This window comes from Populus euphratica, unplaced genomic scaffold (assembly GCF_000495115.2).
Source record: "Populus euphratica unplaced genomic scaffold, PopEup_1.0 scaffold23.1, whole genome shotgun sequence".
NCBI lineage: Eukaryota > Viridiplantae > Streptophyta > Magnoliopsida > Malpighiales > Salicaceae > Populus > Populus euphratica.
Genome location: NW_011499892.1, coordinates 450,536 through 473,955, shown reverse-complemented (window position 1 = coordinate 473,955; position 23,420 = coordinate 450,536). Strand labels below are relative to the sequence as shown.

Below are 23,420 nucleotides of genomic sequence, written 5' to 3'. Positions count from 1 at the left end.
CCCCCGACCCCTCAACCCCTCTAGAAAAAAAATTCCGATGACTCAGTCAACGACTGTGATCCTTTTTATTTTCTTTCAATTGCAATTTATTACGCAACGATCTCCTCCCAGCTTCCTTCCTCTTTTTGTCAACGTTCTTATTAAATTTGCAACTTTGTGTTTAATAATAAGCTGTCGATAGTGGCGGAGCCACATGGGTGGAAAGGAGGCAATTGACCCTTTATTATTTTTTTAAAAAATAATTTTTTTAACTATTTATTAGATTATTTTTTAAAAAAATAAATTTTTTTAACTATTTATTAATTTTTTATATATACTAATAAGTTATTGAAAATATTAAAATTTATAATAATTTATAGATTTATTGAATTAATATATATACGAGTAACATTATATATTAATAAATTTTATAGATTTATTGAATTAATATATATACAAGTAACATTATATATTAATAAATATAAATTTTAATGAATTAATAAGTATTTTATTATAAATTTTATATGATAAATAATAATAATGAATTATTATTAAAAATAAAATACATGATAGTTAAAAAATTAGAAATATAATAAATAAATTAAAAATATTTAATATTTATATTCAATCCACTTGTATAAAACAATAAATAAGTAAAAACAACATCAATTTATGACAATTCTTTTAAGTTATAATTTTAAATATTATATATTAGATATTACAATAAAATTATTGTCAAATTATCATGACTCTTAAAATATTAAAATTAAATAAATAAAAAAAATTTATTTATAGTGAAATGACTCTTAAAATATTAAAATTAAATAAAAAAAATTATTTATAAAAAAAGATATTTTTAATAAGATTAAAAATAAAATTATTATTAAATAGTTTTAAAATTTAAAATTTAATTTTAATAAGATTAAAAATAAAATTATTATTAAGTAGTTTTAAAATATAAATTTTTTTAAAAAAAAATTATGAAGTAAATGTTTTTATTTTAAAATTAATTTTTTTATTTAATAAATTCTACGTCCCGCTACTAGTGGATGGCCTGCCTGACACGACAACTTTCACCATCACCATACAAACAAGGGAAGCTGCCTTGTAATTTCGTTGCAAACTTTGATAAGATTGAAAGGACGTTGCTAATTTAGTCGTAGCCGCCATTGCAGCTTCTTCGAAGTCTCCATGTATACACATACATCGATGAAATTTTCGAAACTTGAGGTGGCTGCACTCTGAAATATAATTTTCTAAAGGGAGGGGTGCTTTATCGTGCAATTTCTTTTGATATTGGTGTTTGACGACGACGAGTGTGACGGTGATTATGTTTTGATGCGGTGAGGAGAATGCTTGCATTATTGCATAACTATTTTTTTTCTACTTGAGCCAGGCAATGTTCTTGCATGTTCTTCGTCTCCTTTTGTTTTGTTCTTGCCCGTACGAAAACTGGTATTAGTTTCTTAAGATCGTGAGCTTCGGAAACGTCCAGATAACTGCGCTAAGATATTTTAATATCCATCAAATCATTTGAATTTAAGATATCTATCCCCACGACAATGACAGAATAATTTTGAACATCTACGAACAAATAAATTTCTTTTGATAAATATTTATACTTTATTAAATATTATTAGAATAAAATTATATATTTATATTTTTTTATGAAAAGAGAAGATTATATATCACCACAAATATTTGTAATTTTTATTCTTTATTTTAAATATATATATGTATTCAGAATATTTTTATTTTAAAAAATATTTATTTAAATATCAGATAATTCAACCTTCATCAAATAAAATTTTTTACATATACTAACTATAAATTATTATGACTTATCAAATATTAAATATAAGCTACCAACAACTATTTAACAAGAAAGAATAGATAAAATTATTATAATTGACTGATTAATTAATTATTCAATTCAAAAAATTTATTTTTGAATTAATTAGATTTTTTTAAAATACATATTAAATAATATTTATCTAATTTTATTTTTTAAAAATAAAATAGTATTTTCAAAATACATAATACTTGACACGCTTCGTTTAACACATCAGCCGTCAACTAGCAACTAAGAAACGCATTCTCATCAAAATCCTTGCGTTAGCCACTATCTAAACCCTATAATGTTACAAGAACAGGTGTATAATGTTACAAGAAGAACAGGTGTACTTCCATCAGAAAATTAGCTTGCTTGAAGTGTTTGTAGAGTTGAACATGTCCTTTGGCACACGATGTCCAAAGTAACTTAATTTATCAAATGGCCGGACAAGTTCATAGCCCTTTTCGTAAGTAGTCGTCGGTGCGTGTCGTATACGACCAAGCTGAACCTGGTCCAATTCATGTGAAATTAATCGAAACGAGCAACTGGGTTATCTCTGCCGACCTCGAGTATTCTAACCCATGCAGAGGTATCTCTTGGCATCGATGCACAGGTCCATTCTTTTTGAAAACTTGGAAATTAGATAATACATTCATGTCGTCCAAGCATCTGCCGACAAGCTCCAAAAAAAGTTCTGAAAAAAGCTGGAAGGTATCACTAGAAGCCGTGGTCCTTTGCCTTTAATTATGTGTTTCACATTGTAATATCTTTCATTGTCGATACATGTTCAATAAAGAGTAAAGGTGTAACCTTTAAAAAATAATAATAATAATAATATCTTTATTCGGTGTTTAACCTTTATATTTATATCTATTTATTTTTTGAAACCAGATTTCAAAGAGTAACTAATAAGAGAGATTACTGTTTACTCCAAAACATAATAAAATTTCTTTGAAATGCAGCTCTTGTACGAATGAATGAAAAATGTATTATTTTAATTTTTATAAAATTTTATGTTTTAAAAAGCAAATTAGTGTCAGTATATAACGCAACTTGGATCATTTTGTCTCTAATTACTATTTCAATGCCAAATATACCACACAAAAAAAGCAAATTTACCCCAATTATATGCTTAATAAGTTTATTTGATAGATAAAAATAATTATATTATTACACTAAGAAATGAGAGAGGAGATGTTTGGTTGAGCATATCCTAACAACTAAAAATATTTATTTTATTGTTAATGCGTTTGTATTGAAAAATAGAATTTCATAAAAATAATCTTGAAGTTTAACCTTGCCAAACAAAAGTTGAGCGAAGCTTGGTGAAGTTTTTAAATTTATTTTGTCTATTTTATTGATAAATGTTTTGAAGTTAAAATAGATATAATTCGGCTCCTATGATATTTTGTAGGTTTTTTCATATAAAACAACTTCAAAATAGTTTTACGGGGCCAAGAATCCAAAACCCAAGTTTTTAGCTATCTCTGTAATCGGAAAAAAAAAAAAATTCATATAAAACAACTTCAAAATAGTTTTACGGGGCCAAGAATCCAAAACCCAAGTTTTTAGCTATCTCTGTAATCGGGGAAAAAAAAAAAACAGAGTTTCAATTGAAGAGATACATTTCCTTTCTTAAATCAAATGATTGACATTTTTTTTGAATATTTATTTTAACAGCTTTTAGTTTTTTATTCAAAAAATATGATATTAATAAAAAAACATGTTTTTTTATTGTTAAAACAAACAAAAAAATACATTAATAAAAAAAATAAAAATTCACCTAATAAATAGATATTTCATTTTCAAGATTTAAATTGCTGCTTTTCTTAAAAATATCTATTTTAATTTCAATGTAAATAAATAGATAAAATTTGATTTTAAAAAGTAAGAACTACCCCCACAACATCGTGCAAGGAAAAAAAAACTAATAATTTGCTATCATCAATAATAAAATTACCATTGTTAACAGTATTTTTATCACCATCAACAGCAATATAGATGTTGATAGTTATGATGATAATAAATATCCTTAAAAAAGTAAGAATTTTTTTGGAATTTTTTTATTTTAAAAATACTTATTTAGCAAAATATCAAATAAAAATAAAAGATGAAAATAAAATATCAAAGATATTCAACACATCTTTGACTCAAAACAGATTGGGTTGGATGGGGCTGAGGCTAATGCCAGCCCGGCCTCAATTTTTATTTGTTTTTTTGGAATGGAATCAAGCCAGCAAGTCCAACCTGGTCACTGGCCCAAGCCAGTGACCCGGCTGGCTGATCACTCGTGCATCAGGTAATGCACGCTTTGCACCGCAAGGAGGTAGTTAAAATTGCAAAACGGGGGAGAGCGGAAACTTACCTAGTTTGCAGAGACTTTGGGGCGAAGCTCCTGTCTTCAGCTTCCTTCCTGCTCCTTGTTCTTTCTGTCTATCTCAGTGTCTGCCTGGAATTGGAGTTTGATGACGAAGACAATGGCGCAGATGTGTTGATTGGACAAAGCTAACTTCTCTCATCCTCTGTTTCTATCTCTGTTGCATGCTCCTGTTTCTGGTCTGTTGTTCCCGTTTTTCTGTGTGCTGTGTAGCTTCGTTTCCGTCGTCTGGTTTTTCTTTGGTTTGCTCTCCGTACTCTCTGTTTGCCTCAGTTACCGTCCTCCTCCCCTCTGTTTTCAGTTCGCTGGTTCATCCTTTTCTCCCCCTCTGTTTGTGTCTATGTTCTTCGTTCCCGTTCTAGTATTCCTCTGGTTTTCTGCCTCCCTGAAACGGTTTCTGAGGAAGAAGGCAATGAATAGTTTTTTTTCTTCTGAAAACGGCTCCATTTTTCCAATTCAAACGGCTATTTTCGATTTGATCATAGGATGTTCGTTATTTTGTAATCAAGCTCCTGGATAAATTATAATTGTATCTCTAGATTTTATCTCCATTTACAAGAAAGTCCTTATTTGTTTTGCATCATTCAATTTAGTTCTTACTTGGCTCTAAATTTTGATATTTTTTCAATTAAGCCCCTAATTTCATTAATTAAATTAATTTCAAGTTCAATGAAGTCCCTAAATTTTTAATTATTGATCAAATTGACTCTAAACTTTGATATTTTTTCAATTAAACCTCTAATTTTATTAATTAAACTAATTTTAAGTTCAATTAGATCCCTAAACTTTTAATTATTGATCAAATTGACTCTCAAATTTATAATTCAATTCTTATTAATCCTTAAATATTCAATTTATACTGTTTTAACCCAATCTTTGATTTTATTTTATTTAAAAAAACTAAAACTTGGATTATGACAAAAATAATTAAAAAAAACTAGTATTTTCAATCCAAAGTCTGAAAGAATTCAGACTTACCCCAACTCTGGATTGATTTCTTTAAGATTATCGATTTTAGAATTTATTTTAGTTATTTTATATTATATCGACATTTCAATGGTTTGATTTAACTGTTCAATTCCTATTCTTTCTTTTGATACCTCTTTCATCTTTCGATACCTTTTTCATTTTAAATTACAACGTTATATACATGCATAAGACTTGCCTCTCTCTCTCTCTCTCTCTCCATGTATTGTAAAGAAAATGGTTATTATGGACCCATGTTCTCAACTGAGGTTGTGGAAAAATTGTTAATTATACATATAGTCCAAATTACTTATAGATTAAATAAATAAATACAGGATATGCAGATAAAATATACTGTTTTATTGGCATTAATAATAGTGGTAACAATAAATTGAGAAATCCTAACGTCCTCGGGTTATAATTACCAACATTTATAATGAGATACAAATAAAAGGAGAAGACAGGAATATCAAATACAGAAAAAAGATATAAAAAAAAATCTATTAATGTATATTTATATAAAAAAATCCTAACTCCGAGTATGTTTTTTTACTAATTTTTGATAGTTTAGATATATTAATAAAAAAATTAAAATAATATATATATTAATCTATATTTATATAAAAAATATTTTAAAAAAATATTACGTGTTACGATACCAATATGTCCTAACTCCATTGTGATTAGAACTCGTAACTTGAAAATAATCTCTACTCTAAAATAATAAAACGTGAACATTCATATACTGCGTATATATTAATTTTATAAAATAAATCCTCGACAAAATGTCTGCTTTCAAGGAGAATAAAAATAAAAATGAAAGTGGTGGCTAGTTGTTCACAAAACAATCAGAAAGCAACCATCATCATCCTTGCAAATTCCTCGAAACTAACTAGACCATCACCGTCCACATCTGCCTCTCTTATCATTTGTTCAGCCTCTTCCTCCGTCAGTCTCTCTCCCAAATTCATCATCACTTGTCTCAGCTGTAGATTATCAAAACTGTGTGAAAATCTAAATAAATTTTATTAAACAAAATCAATTTTTGTTTATGTATTTTAAAAGTATTTTTTAAAATTATATTTTTTATTTTTTGGTTTAAATTATTTTTTTATGTATTTTAAGATTAGGGAGAAATCAAATGTAGTTTTTTCTTTTACCAAAAATTTTACTATGTAAGAAGAAAGTAAAGATCAAAATAGAGTAAGTTTAGGAATATCCAAAAGGCAGTGGCGATGATCTTCACCTCAGTGGCCGAAATATATCCGTCTTGGTTCCTATCAAAAACTTTGAAAGCTTCTTTTAGTTCCTCAGTAACATTTTCCTGCAAGAATTACATTTACATTAATCCCATATATAGTCTCTGAGAAAACAACGAGCATTCCCATATATATAAAAGCAAACCAACAATGGGTGTGTGTGTATGTGTTTTGTGCTTGTTTGATATCACATTTTTAACTATAGTTAGATATATTTTAAAAATATGTTTATCTTAAAAAAAAATTAATATTTTTTAAATGATTTTAATGTTATAATATTAAAATCATTTAAAAAAATTTCAATATATTTTCAAACAAAAATTACATTCTATCACATTAACAATAACGCATTTTTTTTTTTAATCGTGTTTCAACAATATTATTTTTATATTTTCAATTACCTCCTGCTTTCTCCCCATGACGTTCAAGAATTCTTCAAAATCCAACGTCCCATTTCCGTCAAGATCAACGTCACATATCATGTCTTGAATTTCTTCTTTCGTGGGACGTCTATCCAATGACTGGACAATGGTTGCCAGTTCTTCCATTGTAATGAAACCTACACGTTACAAATGACATTAATATATATATTTTTTTAAAACAACAATATTTTCGAGCTGAACCCCGACTGAAATACGATGAACTCTAGTTATGAGCGCGGTCCAGGGGTCTATATATTCTTGGCATGGATGAATCTTGGAACCAATTGACGACGAGAAATTCCTAACATGGTCTCAATGCATGACTATCTAATAAATAGAACTTCTCATAAAATAAAAGTAATAAAACACAAATAATAAACAGAAATCAAATAAATAATGTGACAACGAGGTTCTCAATTATTGAACAAAAATAAAATACAAGTGTAGAAGGACGCACCATCCGCGTCCTTGTCGATCAAGCAAAAGGCCTCTCGGAACTCAGCAATCTGTTCTTCTGTCAGAGAATTTGCCATCCTTTTTTTTCCTTAGAGATTCAAAACAAAACTCTCTTGTTTGCCGGTAGATGGAAAATATGAGCAACGAGGAAAGAGATTTATATGGAAGCTTGAGCTTTAGGGTTTAGGCATGGAGGCCTCCCAAAGAAGGGTAGAAATTAAAAATTATTCAAGGGGGCAGATTGAAACAGTCATACACGCTTTAGTCGATGATTTCCATTCAAAGGTAGAAAAAATCTAGAATAGAGTCGGAAATCAAAGCTTGAATGGGCGAGATTTCAAAACCCCACTTTCATAATCTACCGGGCGTCTGTGTCTGTGTCTTGACCCTTAAAAATGTCGTCTACGCGGTGACTTTTTTTCGTTTGCACGTGATTTCCCGTGAAACCTTTTGTTCCTTTCAAAATACGACAACATTTAAAATTTAATTAAAATGTTGGAGACTAGTAATTAGTATTTAATAATTTAAATAATTGCTCGCATGAATCTCCGCTGGTGGACCGAGTCGGAACATGTGTACAGAGCAGTCTAAAGTGACTGTGAAAGGATATGGAGTTTAATTATAAGTGAAATATTTTTAAAGATATATTTTTATGCATATCTTATAAATGAAGCATTGTAATATCTTCATTTTTTGTACGTAGAAGAGCAATTCTTGTGCAATTCTCGTTTCATAAGGTATAATTTATAAATATATCTTTTTTATTTTTTTATTAAATAAGAGTTTTAGATTATTATAGAAATAGTTTTTATACTCTAACTGATTCTGTGTGTGTGTATACATATATATATATATAAACACTACTCACGAGTAGGTAGCTCAAGGTTCTCAGTCAATCATAGATTTGCATGTGGGTTGGAATGGAAAATACTAGTGGTAAAATTCTAACGAAAGACATCCTCTTTCTTTTATTAACTCGTTATCACTTTATTATTATCACTTTCAGCTACTAGCTCAATTATATAATCCTGTTTGATATTATAGTATAATACTAGTTTTTATCTACTCATATGATGTTGTATGATAGTTCTTGAAATAGATATTTTTATAGAAAAATCATAATTTAAACTCTTGAAAAAATATATTTTTTATTAAATAAATTATTCTTTTTTATCCATTTTTTTACCAAAACATTATTTTTATTAATAGCTTTTTTTTTCAATTAAAAGTAAGGGTAATTAAAGAATTTTTTTGTAAAAATTAGAATAATTTAAAATAAGAAGGAAAAATGTATCTTTTCAATCCAAACTACATTTTCTTATTAATACATCTTTTTTTTTTATCACAAGCATTATTTTTTAAATTAAAAAACTTCTCATGGTTTACAAAACAAGTTTTAATAGAAAAAGTAAAAATCATGTCTCAATATTTTGTTGCAATTGATAGGAAAAAAAATTATTCTATAATTTTTTTGTAAACCAATTAATTGTTTTTTGAAAAAAACTAGAAAGGAAAAATAAAAACCAAAGGGTTGCATTAAGGAGGTTAGGTGCCTCTACATAGATGATTAGATCTATATACATGACCCTATATAAAGAAGCCCAAGCATGTGTAGGCCTCCAAAACCAAGCCTATACACCTGACTTTTTGGTTTGTTTTTTTTTGTTTTATATATAGAGTAGGTTGTTCATCATGTTTTATTTATAAATAAATAATTAGGTGTGTCGATTACAAAAACATACAATATATTGTTTATTGATAAAAATTCTTGCATTGAAGATGACTGAAAAGTTAAGGTTTTATTTTTTTAATCTTAAAAGCATAATTTTATTTTTATTTTTACTTTAAAACACCTTAAACATCTAAAAAAACTCATTTTTTTTTTATCTCAAGACACTCCTAAATCTGCAAAATAATAATAATAATAAACCAAATAAAAAAAGAATTTGAGCCTCAATCTAGTTTTTCTAACGAGATGAAAGTTCAAAAAACCTTAATGGTACTTTTCTTGTTAAGAAAAATCCAATGACACCAATGTTGAAATTTTTTTTGGTGCTAGAATGTGACTAATTGATCACTTTCTTTTCCCTCCTTTATTTTTCTATGATTTTTTCTCTTGTTTCTAAAAAAATAAGAATTAAACATGCAAAGCTTACAATTAAAACTTAAAATTCTAAAATTAAAGGACTCAAAAATGAGTGTATTGTCATCTTTACCTTCCAATTCAAGCATATTAAAGTTATGCTTGAACAACCAAAATCAATATTCAAATGGATTCAAGAACGTGATGTATGCAAACTTTTAGTTTAATAAAAATGATATGATAAAAGGTATAATCCATGTGTTGAAGTATAGTAAAGAGACACGAAAAGATTCAAAATAAAAATACTTCTATAAAAAGGATAAAAAGAAAAAGAAAAGAACTGAAATTAAAATACAAAAAAAAAAGATGATAAACCTACATTTTTCTAGGGAGGGGAGACAAAAGAAAAGGGTCTCCTAGTGACAATCCTTCTAGTTAATACCAACACATATTACATCAAGAGAAATAGAATACAACAATGCATTTAATGTGATGGCAAAAGGGTTGGCTATTTCACCAGAAGGCGTTGCATGCACCTCCCACGTGATTGCCTGTGAGAAGCACGTACCAAACATTTTTTTGATTGATATATAACAATTCATGTTTAAAAAGACCATATTACCCTTCATTAAACATGTGAAGAGAAACCAATAAATACAAAAAAAAACTCATTTTAAACACCAATAATTGTGTATCTTGTAGTTATGCATGTATGATTGTACAAATTTATAAACAAAAATAGGTACGTAAACTCTCCAAAAAAAACTTTAATGAGTAGAGTAGCAGTATTGGTAAATGAAAATCGTTATTAAAATGTATACGAGTATATAGTAAACACACCTTGCATTTTAGTTGTTTTGGTATGGAATTAATTAATACATAGCTACAATAAATTTAAAACTCCAACCAATCTTTAAACACGTGAACAGAAAGCAGGAAATACAAAAAAAATAAAATTCATTTTAAACATCAATAATTTTGTGTCTTGTAGTTACACACGTGTGATTGTACAAATTTATAAATAAAAATAGGTACGTGAACTTTCCAGGAAAGCTTTAATGAGTAAAGCAGCAATATTTGTAAATGAAAATTGTTGTCTTCTCTGTCCATATAATGTTACGGAACATAAGTCAGAGGTGGAGAACTTTTGGATACTTTTGGATGAAATTACCTTTTTTTTGTATAAATCTAAAGCATTCCTGTTGATTTTTTTATCCTTTTTTAAGAAAAAATTAACATTATAGATTTAATTTTTATTTAACAAGACTAGTTTCAAATTCAATTCTAAAATTTTATCAAGCACATTAAATTATCAAACAAATATAAGAAGAATAAAATATCAACAAATCAAATATCACAAACATCAAATGAAAGGAATGTATTTGAAAAAAAAATTGAATGATAAAAATAAAAAATAAAAGAACAGCATTGTTCATCAATTATTGCATCAACAATGAAATAAAAGAGCATGCAAAATAATACAAAGTGAAAAATTAAACTTTTTATTTTATTTTTTTAGTATTAAATATTAATTGTTATTCATGTGTAATATAAATTAACATATAACAAAGCAAAAATACAACTATAATTGTTAAATTTGGCTTGTCTTTATAGGTTGATTTAAAAAAAACTGGACTTATACCTTGTCTTAACTTTAATTTCTAGTTCAATTGAACATGACATTGATTCTACAAAACTTGTTTTGCATGACTAAGTTTTTAGTGACTTGGTTAACTGGTCTAAAGTTTAGTTAATGTCTTATAAAAAAAAGTATAAGTTCCAAACTTTTAATAAAGATAGTTGAGCCAAATTGATCTGATAACATATGAATTAATCTAATGACCTGATTACCCTTATCTTTCTTGAGGTTGGTTTTTGAATCGAATATAATAAATATGAATTTAGTTGTAATTTATAATAAGAATCATGGATTAACATACAATAAAGACAAAAATACAATTGCCATTTATAATATGAATTGCATTAATAATTCTTTTAATAACAATTTATTAGCTTATGGCTAAATATTGTTAATGTGAATGTTATTCATATAATGGGTGCTAGGTTTTATATGTGTGTGTGTGATTTGCAATAAATCTTTGTATTCTAGGTGTTATTTTGTTTTCTAACCAAATAATAGTAATGGGCTATCTAATCTTGTAGAATTCAAGACACGTTAGATTTTCTTGTGAAAAAGTTAATTTAGAATAACTTAGTTAAATAAACTTTATGAAAAGTGGTAGTTGACATAAACTAGAGATTACATACGCAACTCACATCATAGATTAGAGTTGATTTTTCTTAATAAACTCAAGTGAGGTTTCTATAATGGTATACTAACAAAAAAATTTAAAAAATAAAATTAGGTTACTATAATACTATTCATATGAATAATAAACTATGTTAATGTATTTATTTTTATTATTTGATTACGAGATTCATGTTGTTTTTCATTAGTTACATACGTGAGAGCAATGTTGAGGTCTCAAGTTTGAAACTTGAGGGTATAATTTTTTCTTATAAACGACAAACAACTAGATTAATATATATTTTAATTGCTTGGTTAACAACTCTGTGTTTTAGCTCAATGGTTGAAGTAATGGAAGTAATCTATAATAAGAATCGTATATTAACATACAATAGAGGTAAAAATACAACTAGCATCTACTGAATTGCATTCACAATTCTTTTAACAATAAGCTAGTAGCTCATGACTAAATATTTCTAATGTGAATGTTATTAGTTTTATAAGTTCTAGTTTTCTTATTTGTGACTTGCAATAAATCGTTGAGTGCTAAATGTATTTAGTTTTTCAATCAAAGAATGACAATGGGCCATCTAATTTTGTAGAGTTCAAAACAAATTAGATTTTCTAGTGAAAAACTGAATTCAAAGTAACCTAATCAAATCAACTTCGCGAAAAGTGGTAGTTAACACATACTGGAGATGACATTCTTAACTCACATTATACATAAAAAGTCAAATTTAATAATAAACTAATGTGAGGTTTCTATAATGGTTCATTAACAAAAAACAAACGGAAAAAAGAAAAATGGTTACTATTCGTGTGAACAATAGACCATGTTGATGTATTTTTTTTTTATTGCTTGGTTAACAGATTAATGTTATTGTTCAATGGTTAACATGTGAGAGTAACATTGAGGTCTCGAGTTTGAAACTTGTGGGGACAATATTTTCTTATGAATGATAAATGACTAGGTTAACATATGTTTTTTGTTATTTAATTAACAACTTTATATTGTAGCTCGGTGGTTAACACATTAAAATAATGTTGAAGTTGTGAGTTTATGACTTGGAGCAATATTTTATTTTAAATGATAGACAACTTATTGTGGATGAAAAACACAACCCAAACGTATTAACCTATCTTTGGCCCATATGCCACAGATTTTTTAACAGGACCTGTATATCTTATGATTTTTAGTTGATTTTATCATTTAGTATTGGGTTGATTGTGAATTAGTTTTTATATTTTTTTAATTATATTATAAATGAAAAAAATAATTTAATTTAATAAAGTTCATAACCTGAGTTGTAAGTTTTGTTGGTTGATTGGGGTGAACATGAACAATTTGTTTTTCTTTTTTCTTTAGACCTACCTAGTGAACAAGATTACATAGAGTTGACTCTCATTCAATTTAATTTAAAACCTAGTTTAAGAAAATACTTAGGTTTGAGTTTTTCAAGTTTGAACTGATGTAACAAATTTAGTGACAATGTCATAAAGTTTCTAATGATCTATGACACGACTAAAAGGTTGATGTCTTCTCCCAAGTGTAGGAGTGTCGAAGTAATAAATAACCCGGCAAGACCGGGGTCGAACCACAGGGAGGTTAATTGTACAAATTATAAATAACAATAATACAACAACAATAACAATAACAATAACAACAACAATAATAATAACAATAATAATAATAATAATAATAATAATAATAATAATAATAATACTAGTAGTAGTAGTGGTAGTAGTAGTAGTAATAATAATAATAATAATAATAATAATAAAGAAAGAGAAGAAGAAGAAGATGATGAGAACTTGGAGATGGAAAATTAATGTAAGGATTAAACAATAATAATAACAAATGTCAAGGTTAGAGGTTCCACTAATGGTATATCAAACAAGTATAGTATAAACTCTTATTATTCAATTGGAAACCACACACAAAGGAGGTTCCAATCAGATTATATATTGTTAACATGATTACATTAGTCATCTTATTTAATTAATGCTAATACTTGTAAATCTCGTCAAGCATTCATGATTATAACTTATGTTAACAACAAATCAAGTTCCTTTCATAGCTCAGGTGTCGGTTATACCATACATTATGGGCTATGAAAGTGCCAAGCATTTGTTGTACCAAGTGTTATACAACATAAATCAAAATTAGTCATTTAACAAGCAAAGTATTAAAGAGTGAACAAGATAACAAATATAAAACATGTTAGTATCAAACATTAAAGTCCATATTAAGTTTACATTATACTTATTCTCACACCATTAGTGTAACCTTTTCACCTTGACATAATTAACTTAGCTAGACATAATGAAAGAAAGCAAAATAGATAAACAAAATAAGAACATAAAAGCTAACTAAGTAAAGGAAAGGAAATGAAAGGCATAAACTTGATATTAATGAAAGCAAAGCATAAATATTACAAAGAATACAAAGAGAGAAAGGAAGAGCATGATCTTGATCTGGAAACCAAGATGCCTAAATGCATGGCAAATGCCTCCTTTTATAGGCCAAAATTGGGAACTATTGATTTGATGACTAATTGATAAGTGGGTGGCCAACTTTTGAATTGGTGACAATCCTTATCTTCTCTTGTCTGCCCAAAACGTCATTGCTAACGTCAAAATTGGAGCCAGTTGTAAACATGAAAGTTGTAGGCAATTGTCTCAGCTTTCTTGTGTTAAAAATTCAGCTCATTTGAACTTCTAGAACTCCAGATATGGCCAAAATACCGAACAGTGCTCGGGCTGGAAGACAGATTCGGGCTTCTTTGTTGTTGCTACAATTTGGACTTGATAATGGCCTTTTTAGATCTTGGGCTCCATATGAAAGTTGTAGGCCTATGTCTTACCTTTCCATCCATATAAATTGGACCTAAATCTGAGATTTGTAGCTCCAGATATGACCCAATTACCGAACAGTGTTCCGGTTTGGATTGCACCGACATCTCTTTTCTAAGTTTGGCCATCTCTTTATCCTTGCAATTTAAGTTCTTCAAGTCATCAATCAATCCTTTCATTTATGTGATAGGCCTGCATTAAAAATAGACATTTACCACAAATTAAAGGTATCTTATATTATTAGATATATTATTATAAAACATGCTTTGCAAATTATAGGTATCTTATATTATTAGATACATTATTATAAAACATATTTAAGTTAAGGAGTTATTGATACTTCAAGTGCAAAATGATGATATAAAACCATGATAAAAATGCACTTTTAAGTACTAATCAATCTATATTTTTTTTTCTTTATGTTTTAAAAATTTAAGGTCCAACTTGTAGTGAAAACATAAATGATCAACTTGTGAAATGTAAGCATATTCATGTTATATATGTTGATGATGCCACCGTATTTATTTTTGATGACACTCAATATTAAATTATCAACTTAATCTTTTAACATTAAATAAAATATTTTTATTAAATGAGTGTTTAGGAGTGTAGTAGTTTATACTCTTGAGTGTGTTTCACTTGAAGAAGAATACTATATCAATGTATTTTTATAAGTGACAAACATGTAAAAAATCAAAATGATTTAATATGTATTTTGTTATATATAAATAAACATGCGTGTGTGTTTTTTTATATAGTGTTGGTTTTTATGAACTTTCCCTTATAAAATCTAAGAATATATAGCATTGTAAAATATTTATAAAATATTAATATAAAAACAAGTGAAAAGGTATGGTTTATGAATAGTATCATGCATATATTAATTATAAACTAAGGTTAGTGAGGTCAGTCACACGGAAATTCGAGCTCAATTAGACTTGATCAGAGAAAAAGAGAAGGAAAAAAAAAAAAAAGAAAGAGGAGAGGATTGCTCGGTTAGGCATTACAACCGAACTTCTATGTATATTATAAAAAAATATAAAATTTCTATATTAATTAATTAATTAAACACTCGCAAATCCATGATTAAAAAAAAAAATGCACTCGGAAACAAACGGATCCCGGCGTCATCATCACCCGTTGTATCCACGAACCTCCTCGGTTCAAATGGACTCGAAGCTCTCGAAGCTGAATTGAATTTGTTCATAAGAGCAACTCTCGAAATTGAATTGAATGACGGTGTTTTCACATGTTGTTTTTTCAAATGGACGGCAGCTCATGGCTGGCCCATAGGTGACATGAGACACGGATTGTATCTGACTACTAACGGTTCTAAGCAAAAAGCCCAAATAACCGACGGTTCAACACGTGGCGTCAGATAAAGGAGCAATCATGTATCCCCACGAAAAACTTCTTCCCTGCGAAACACGAGAATGTACCCCAGCTCACTAAACACGTAAAAACTGTACCAAAACCTCGCAGGGCACACGCTCAGCCCAGCCAAAAAACATACATTTCTCGCTCGTCGGCTCACTTTTGCGGCCGCTGTTTTTTCTTTTCTCCAGTTGTAACTCGCTAGTCCACTCAGAGCCGAGTTAAGTTAATCACGTAATTAAGGTAACATCGAAAAGCCATCTCGCACTGAAATCTTCTACTAATCTCCTTGATTTATTTTTTCTTTCAAGATATTCGAGCATTTTAATTATAATTAACTCTTGTTCCACTGTACACGTTCGATGAATTTAAAGCGAAAAAAGCCTGATTCTATTGTTTTCTGGGATTGAATCTAAGATTTAGGGTTTAGGATTTTTCTATTTCTGTTTTAATAGCAGGCTGCATTTCTAAATTAAATTCTAATCTTGTGCTGTTGTCTAGTGTTTTAGATAGAGTAGAGATGAACAAGAAGAAGAATCCTCTCGTATTCTTAGATGTGTCCATCGACGGAGATCCTGCCGAAAGGATTTTTATCGAGGTAATGCGTTTTCTTAATCTTCTGTATTGGAAGGTAACTGAAGTTTGTTTTTTCAGCATCAAGATAAAGATAAAACCTGTTTCATTTGAATGGACAGCTTTTCGCAGATGTTGTCCCCAGGACTGCGGAGAATTTTCGGGCACTCTGTACAGGTATTTTGAATCTCTTTCTCACATTCTTACAATTCCTTTATCAGTTCGTACTCGTCGTCTTTTGGCTTTAAGAAAAGCTGCTGAAGGCACTGGTACTATGAACTTTTGCCTGTAATTTATTGATGGGATCTTGTGTTTCATCCAATTGTGTTCTCTGTGCAATGAATTTCCATTTGAAACATGCAAGTTGTTGGCAAAATCGAATTAGTGATTAAATGGTTGCATATTATAATGTGTATAACCATTTAGCATTCATGCCAAGAATGAAAGAGTCTGATTTTAATTTCTGATCTGCTAAGTTATGGAAGCTTATTTCAATTCATAATATCCTATTCCACTTCCAAATTGTTTTTCTGCTTGATTATAGATGTAATACCTTGTTCTTCTTTCTTTTGTGGCCCAAGTTACTTATTCTTTAAGGACAGTGTTTCAGAATGCCTCCCGCCAATATACCTTATTGAAATTTTGATAAGCAGTTCACTCCTTGTAACAATTTAAGAAAATGTGCATGGTTTTTTGATGGATATTCTTGGGTGGGACAAGGAACAAAGGACTAGGATGTATTGACATGATAGTGGCCAAAATGTTCACTAAACTGTAAGAATGTATATTTAACTTCTAATTACTACACATGTCTGGACTCTGGAGAGTGATCTGCATTCAAAAGGATCAGAAACAAGAAATCTTATGTTATAAATTGGAAGACCAACTCCATGAGCATGCTGTTGTTTAAAGCTCTCCGGATCCCTAATATATCTAAATGTCACTATAATGTCACCTTAAACCACATTAAGAGAACTGAAAATTCGAAAATGGTGAACAACTTATGCTTTTGATGGGATCAAAATAGGTGACATTGTGAATATGAATTTAATAGCAAGTACATTGAATTGCCTGGTCAAACTTGTTCCCCTTTTTGGTAATCCTTTGAAAATTTTATCATGGTGCTGAGAATACTGGACCTCTCCATGAGGAAGGGGATGCAACTGAAAAGGATGGTTGTCTTTAGCATCTGCACTTCCTTTTAGCAGGACATTTCTTTTTTCAGAAATTCTGGCCGTGACTGGTCAGCTTTGTGGTAGTATGCCTATATCTCTTGTCAGTGCTGCCACATCAAAAAGATGTTTTCAATCCGTTATTATAGTTCTGCAATTTTAATTTGGATGTTATCCTTTTCTTTTTGTTGGCATTAGAAATGAGTGGCATAGTTTCTTTTGATTGAATTTTCTTCTTTGCTAGTCAATATGTTTGAAGGTGTTCCTTTTTAGTTTAACTAGCAGTGTGGTGGATTTCACCTCTATTTGTTGTCCGTTGTAGGTGAAAAGGGTATTGGAAAAACCACTGGGAAACCTCTGCACTACAAAGGCTCTTCTTTCCATCGAATAATCAAAGAATTCATGGCCCAAGTATGTTTTTTTCCCCTGTGAATAAGTGTTACTGTGAGATATTGTGATGCTTGTCTTTCGATTATAAGTAGTTTTGTTGCTAATTTTTAAACATTGTCAAGCTATTGGCAAAAGCTACCTGGTTTCTCTCACTGCTTGCTTTCCATTTTTAAGATTTTCTAAGTTTTCATATTTGTTTGAGAAGACAGGTTTTTATCTCTATGCACATGTTCTTGAATCCCAATGTTATGGACGCCATAGTCTCTTGTCCATAAACTGATATGGTCAAGCTTTGATACCTGCGCACCAAATAATTTTCAGGAGATCATTTTTTGGCGGGGAACTTACTGATTGCCATAATCAATGAATTAAATAATTGACTTGATGCATGCTTCTGAACATGTCGAATACTTGTAAATACTGAACTCTGGTTCTTTGACCTATCATCAATTTTTTTGTCTTCTAACATGTCATGCTTAAAGATTACTTATCTACAAATATTTCTTGGCTGTTATATTTTTAAATCACCAACTTTGATTTCGCAGTATGAATTTATGACGCATCAACTTGTGGATAAACTTGTACATTCAGTAGATGTTGTTTATGTGACCCCTATACAGCTGTATCCTGGTTTCTTGATTGTGCAAATAATTAGTATACCTACTCTGTATATGTTGTTTCTATGAGATCAAAGTTCTGCACAACTATTTAACTGGATCCATTGTTTGGGAGATGGAATAACAGAGTACATCGAATTACACAGATCAAAAGTTATTGCAATCAGAGGGTAGCTTCTATCTATGAAATAGTGCTGCAGAAAGAAGCAAGTTATTTAGGTTTTTGTATATATGATTAAGAGCAAAATTTTCAATCAATTTTCTTGTCCTGACAGGGTGGTGACTTTTCGAAGGGAAATGGTACACTTTTTGACTCCATATGTTCTCTATCCTGCTAATGAATCATGTTTCTCTGTTTGAGCCCCATACTCTCAGCCAGACTAATAAGGTTGAGGTTCGACCTTTAATTGGTTTGCAGGCACTGGTGGAGAAAGCATCTATGGAGGGAAGTTTTCAGGTAATCTTCCATGTTTAATCATCTGTGCGCTTGCAACGATGGATTCCTCCCATCATTACTTCTTATAAAAATTTATGCTCTTGTTTTGTAGATGAGAATTTTATACTGAGGCATGAAGGAGCAGGTCGTCTCTCTATGGCAAATAGTGGTCCAAACACAAATGGTTCCCAATTCTTCATAACATTAAAGCCTCAGGCCCATCTTGATGGGTATTTGACCTTCACTTGTTCCGTTCACTTGTTTGGCTCTTATTTGTCCATTAGCCTTCAAATCTTTTACCTTTCATTGCTGCTTTCATATCTCATAAAGCTTTTTTTCAAATAAGGGTAACTATTAAAAAATTCTCATATTGTTAGGTTCCCATTTTCTGATGTATGGCAGGAAACATGTTGTCTTTGGAAAGGTGGTTAAGGGAATGGACATTGTGAAGAAAATTGAACAGGTGGGAAGTGCCCGTGGCCAACCTGCCAGACCTGTAAAAATTGTGGATTGTGGTGAAACTTCTGAAAGTAAAATTGAGGATGCTGTTGGGAAAGATACAGGTAAAACTCGGGTAGTTGCACTTTTGTTTCTGGAGCATGCTTGCCAAACTTCTTAAGATGTACGCTATGATGCTACTTTCTCTCAGGAAAGAATAAGAAAGCTGGGAAGCCTTCAAACGATGGTCCCAATGAGCAAGTTAGAGGAAGAAGTAAAAAATCCCTGAAGGATACAAGGAAGAAAAGAAAAAGGAGATACTCTTCATCTGATTCAGATTCAGATTCAGATTCAGATTCGGATTCGGATTCATCTGATTCTGAAACATCATCTTCAGAATCAGATTCTGATTCAAGCTCATCTAGTGATGGAAGGCATAAGAAAAGGAGAAGGTCAGCGAAAAGAGGTAAGTACCATGGGAGAAAACAGAAGAATGGACGAAGGGAGAGGAAGAGAGGCCGAAGTGATAAACGATCAAGGCGGAAATCTAAATGGTCAGGTTTATATTTAGTGGAAGTTCAACCTCTATAATGATGCCCTTTCCCATCTTGTATTTTCATGTACTTCTCAATGGTGTTAATTGTACATAATGGTCTTGTTTCAGGAGTTCTGAGAGCTCAAGTGGTACAGAGACTGATAGTTCTAGCACTACTAGCACATCTGATGATAGAAGTCCTGTTGCTGCTCATAAGACCAGTAACTCAACTCAGGCTGGAAAGAAATCAATTCAGAGTTGTGGTATGCATTTTCCTTGTATTTCTACATGTTACGAACTCCATTATATTGTATTATATTTACATGATGTTCTCTTCCTGGCTTAAATGCTGTAATACAGCAAGACTTGTGAATTGCATTGAGATTTTTGATAGTGGTGCTGCATGTTTTAACTTTTTGCTGACTTGATATTGCAGGTGCAAGTGGAAAATCCCCATCCCATCTCTCCAAGAAAGAAGCTGTGGTGGAACAACACCAAAGGAATCAAAAGCCCATGAAAGCTGCGGGCAGCTCGCCACATGAAGAAGGTGAATTGTCTCCCAGGAATGACAAACATCTAAATAATGGGCATGGGATGGATTCTAAATCGGGCGCAACTCCTAATCAGCATCCCCATTCAGATAACTCAAACAAGTCCAGGTTTCTGCTTTTACATGTTTGTGCTTTTGTTGCATCGCACATTCTTCACTGGTTCATAACTTATTGTAATTGCACATTCTTACAGGAGAGCAATGCCAAGCTCCAAAAGTAGGCCAAACAATAACCGTAGGAGCAGTCCTAGCATGAGTCCTGAAGAAGTTTCCAGGAGTCCAAGATTCAGAACTGACAGTAGAAGTCCAGTTAGGAAGTCTGGGGAGCTGAGCCAGGGAAGGTCATCAAGGAGTCCACTGGGTAGTCCTGTCAACAAAGGCCGCCATGAACCTTCTATGTCAAACCAGAATCAATCCCCAAATGGTGCCCCCACGCGCATTAGGAAAGGGCGTGGTTTCACAGATCGTTATGCATTTGCACGTCGGTATCGCACCCCTTCTCCCGAACGATCCCCTCGGAGGTCCTACCATTATGGAGGAAGAAATATCGATGGGAGGAACCGTGGTAGGTAAGCTCAATGCCATAAATTGCATTTCATTTGAAGGACTTCCATCATCTGAATATAATCCTCTTTTACTCCCTCACCCTCTAGGCTGCCAAGCTACAGAAGTTATTCTGAGCGCTCTCCACCAAGACGTTATATAAGCTCACCAAGAGGCAGGAGTCCCCCTAGGTTCTCTCTCTCGCCCTCCCTCTCTCTGTCTTTCAAAAATCACAAATTATCTGTCATGCATGAGATATGGCTAGGCTGGCTTTCACCATCTTTCTGACCGATGCCAGCAGTCAGACAACTCCATTCCATGCTATTTTCATTTTCTTAGTTTCTTGGCAGTTATGTTGCTTTATTTTTGCAAACTGAGGCACTACATGCATGGCGATTTTTAATCAGACTTGATTTTTCATAGGTATGGAAGGCGGAGAAGTAGAAGCAGGAGTCCACGACGAAGTCCTACACCTGGTGATAAGCGACCTTCCATAAGCAAGGGTTTGAAATCTCGATTAGGTCCCCGTGTTGATGATCAGCCATTTCCTAACAAAGGAAGAATGAGATCCAAGTCCAGTTCCAGGTCTAGCAGCCGTGGATCTTCTCATTCTAGATCTCCTGATGCTGTACCACCAAAACATCGAGGCATGGCAGCTAGAGCTAGCATGTCTCCATCAAGCTCACCGTCTGAACAGCAAGCTTTAGTTTCCTACGGGGATGCTAGTCCTGATATACTGAAATGAGGTAGCCTTGAGAGGCGTTTTTGTCATGGAACAGGAGAACGGCAATCATTGCCATGTTCAAATTATGGTGGTGGGCATAGTTGGTGGGAGTTTATGCTCTCTGTGTCTCTGAACTTGGGCCAAATGAACTTTCGTATGTTTCTTTCTTGCTCTCCATTTAAACACGAGGCTCAGCATTTTTTTTTCTTTTTTTCTGTTTCTGTTTCTGATACATGTACGACCTTCTTGCTCTTTATAGTCGTTTCAATTTCAAGAACGATGGGATATTGACGTATTCGAGAAAAGGTTGGTTTGACTATCATAAGATGCCTTGCCGAGTGGGCAGTAGGGATACGAATAAAGCCTTTTTACAGAATTGCATTCCCGAATAGTCTACCCGAATGACTGGCAATTTGCTCCGCAGGCCACGTCAATGCTTTAATTTTTAAATTATAAAAAAAAACTAAAAGAGATCATTTGTATTGTAAAATTATTATTTTATTCTTGGTCGGTAAACTCGCATCCTGGGTTTCGGAGTATGAAGGTATTTTTAATAGGACCTACTAGTTATTATAGAATGGAGAGGGTTAATTGTTATTTTTACATGTTTTTTATCCACGGTATAATTAATTAATCATCTTTAAAGAAAAAAAAACGTTTTTATTGGGTTAAGGGGCTTTTTAATTTTTTTGTCAAACAAAATTAATTAAATACCTTTAAAAATAATTATTCTTAGCTTTGAATTTAAATAAATTTTGGTTATTTTATTATTTTCATGTGATTTGTGATTTCAAGAATAATTAGGTTATATATATAACAGTTGATATGCGCAGCGATTTCATCACGATGGGGAGGTGTGTGTAGTAAAAAAATCAATAATTGAGCTCCGATAATGTATTTTTGTTTTCCTTTCTCCTCTCTCTTAAAAAACAAAAAATTAAGGTTATTTGTTGATTCAAATTAGGTAAGCATTTTTTTGAATGCAATGTATTTGGTTTTGAGTTATTTATTAAATTATTTTTTTAATTTTATTTTTTTAATTTTTTAATTTTATTTCATATTTAATCCTTATTTTTTTAATTGCAATATTTTGATCTTGAATCCTTTAATGATTTTTTTTTAAATTTCATTCCTTATGATTTTTATGTTAAATTTGATTTTTATTCTTTTTAAATCTATATTTTTTTTCTTTTTATGTTTTTTTAATTTTTTTTTCAAATTTATCCTTAATTATTTTGGTTGATTGAGAATTTTACATTGTGATCCGCCTGCACGATTCATATCACAAGTTTTAAAAATTGAGCCGAACTGGTTTTAGTCATTTTTATTTTTAATTTCATCCATTATTATTAGGTTTGTTGGAAATTGATATGCTTTGTTTTTTTACTTTTTTTTTTCTATGGTCATCCTGATATCATATCTTGGGTCATGATTTCACCAGGTTCATCAAGTTTGACTTGAGCTTTTTTTTTTCATTGCTTTTTAATCTTAATTTTTAATGTCCCTTCAATATTAAGCTGGTTTGAAAATTGAGTTTTATGATTTAATTCAAAATAATTTTCACAGAATTATCCTAGTTTCACGAATAAGT

At 30.7% G+C, this 23,420-nt stretch overlaps 2 protein-coding genes across 3 annotated transcripts; one reads left to right on the top strand and one right to left on the bottom strand.

Moving 5' to 3' along the window:
- Positions 1 to 5,881: 5,881 nt before the first annotated feature.
- Positions 5,882 to 7,661, bottom strand: LOC105131381 (calmodulin-like protein 11). The gene is made up of 4 exons (XM_011034323.1): positions 7,295 to 7,661; positions 6,817 to 6,974; positions 6,403 to 6,480; positions 5,882 to 6,142 (listed from the first exon to the last, which is right to left on the bottom strand). Exons 1-4 carry the CDS (start codon positions 7,368 to 7,370, stop codon positions 6,005 to 6,007), a joined length of 450 nt encoding a protein of 149 aa, XP_011032625.1. The 5' UTR covers positions 7,371 to 7,661; the 3' UTR covers positions 5,882 to 6,004.
- An 8,283-nt stretch (positions 7,662 to 15,944) lies between these two features.
- LOC105131380 (peptidyl-prolyl cis-trans isomerase CYP63) lies at positions 15,945 to 22,154 on the top strand. Of its 2 annotated transcripts, none has more exons than XM_011034322.1 (14): positions 15,945 to 16,094; positions 16,361 to 16,449; positions 16,547 to 16,601; positions 17,919 to 18,007; positions 18,879 to 18,903; positions 19,022 to 19,060; positions 19,152 to 19,269; positions 19,442 to 19,602; positions 19,689 to 20,031; positions 20,142 to 20,275; positions 20,449 to 20,671; positions 20,757 to 21,131; positions 21,216 to 21,296; positions 21,529 to 22,154. In XM_011034322.1, exons 2-14 carry the CDS (start codon positions 16,372 to 16,374, stop codon positions 21,848 to 21,850), a joined length of 2,043 nt encoding a protein of 680 aa, XP_011032624.1. In that variant the 5' UTR covers positions 15,945 to 16,094; positions 16,361 to 16,371; the 3' UTR covers positions 21,851 to 22,154. The 2 variants fall into 2 exon arrangements, with proteins under 2 accessions (XP_011032624.1, XP_011032623.1); XM_011034321.1 differs by having other exon boundaries at positions 16,353 to 16,449.
- The last annotated feature ends 1,266 nt before the right edge of the window (positions 22,155 to 23,420 follow it).

Coding starts and splice junctions, on each gene's coding strand:
- LOC105131381 (XM_011034323.1), bottom strand. CDS start 7,370: ATGGCAAATTCTCTGACAGAAGAACAGATTGCTGAGTTCCGAGAGGCC. Junction 6,975..7,294: donor GATCGACAAGGACGCGGATG/GTGCGTCCTTCT, acceptor TGTAACGTGTAG/GTTTCATTACAATGGAAGAA. Junction 6,143..6,402: donor GATATATTTCGGCCACTGAG/GTGAAGATCATC, acceptor GATAATCTACAG/CTGAGACAAGTGATGATGAA.
- LOC105131380 (XM_011034322.1), top strand. CDS start 16,372: ATGAACAAGAAGAAGAATCCTCTCGTATTCTTAGATGTGTCCATCGAC. Junction 18,008..18,878: donor TCAAAGAATTCATGGCCCAA/GTATGTTTTTTT, acceptor TTGTCCTGACAG/GGTGGTGACTTTTCGAAGGG. Junction 19,270..19,441: donor CCTCAGGCCCATCTTGATGG/GTATTTGACCTT, acceptor GATGTATGGCAG/GAAACATGTTGTCTTTGGAA.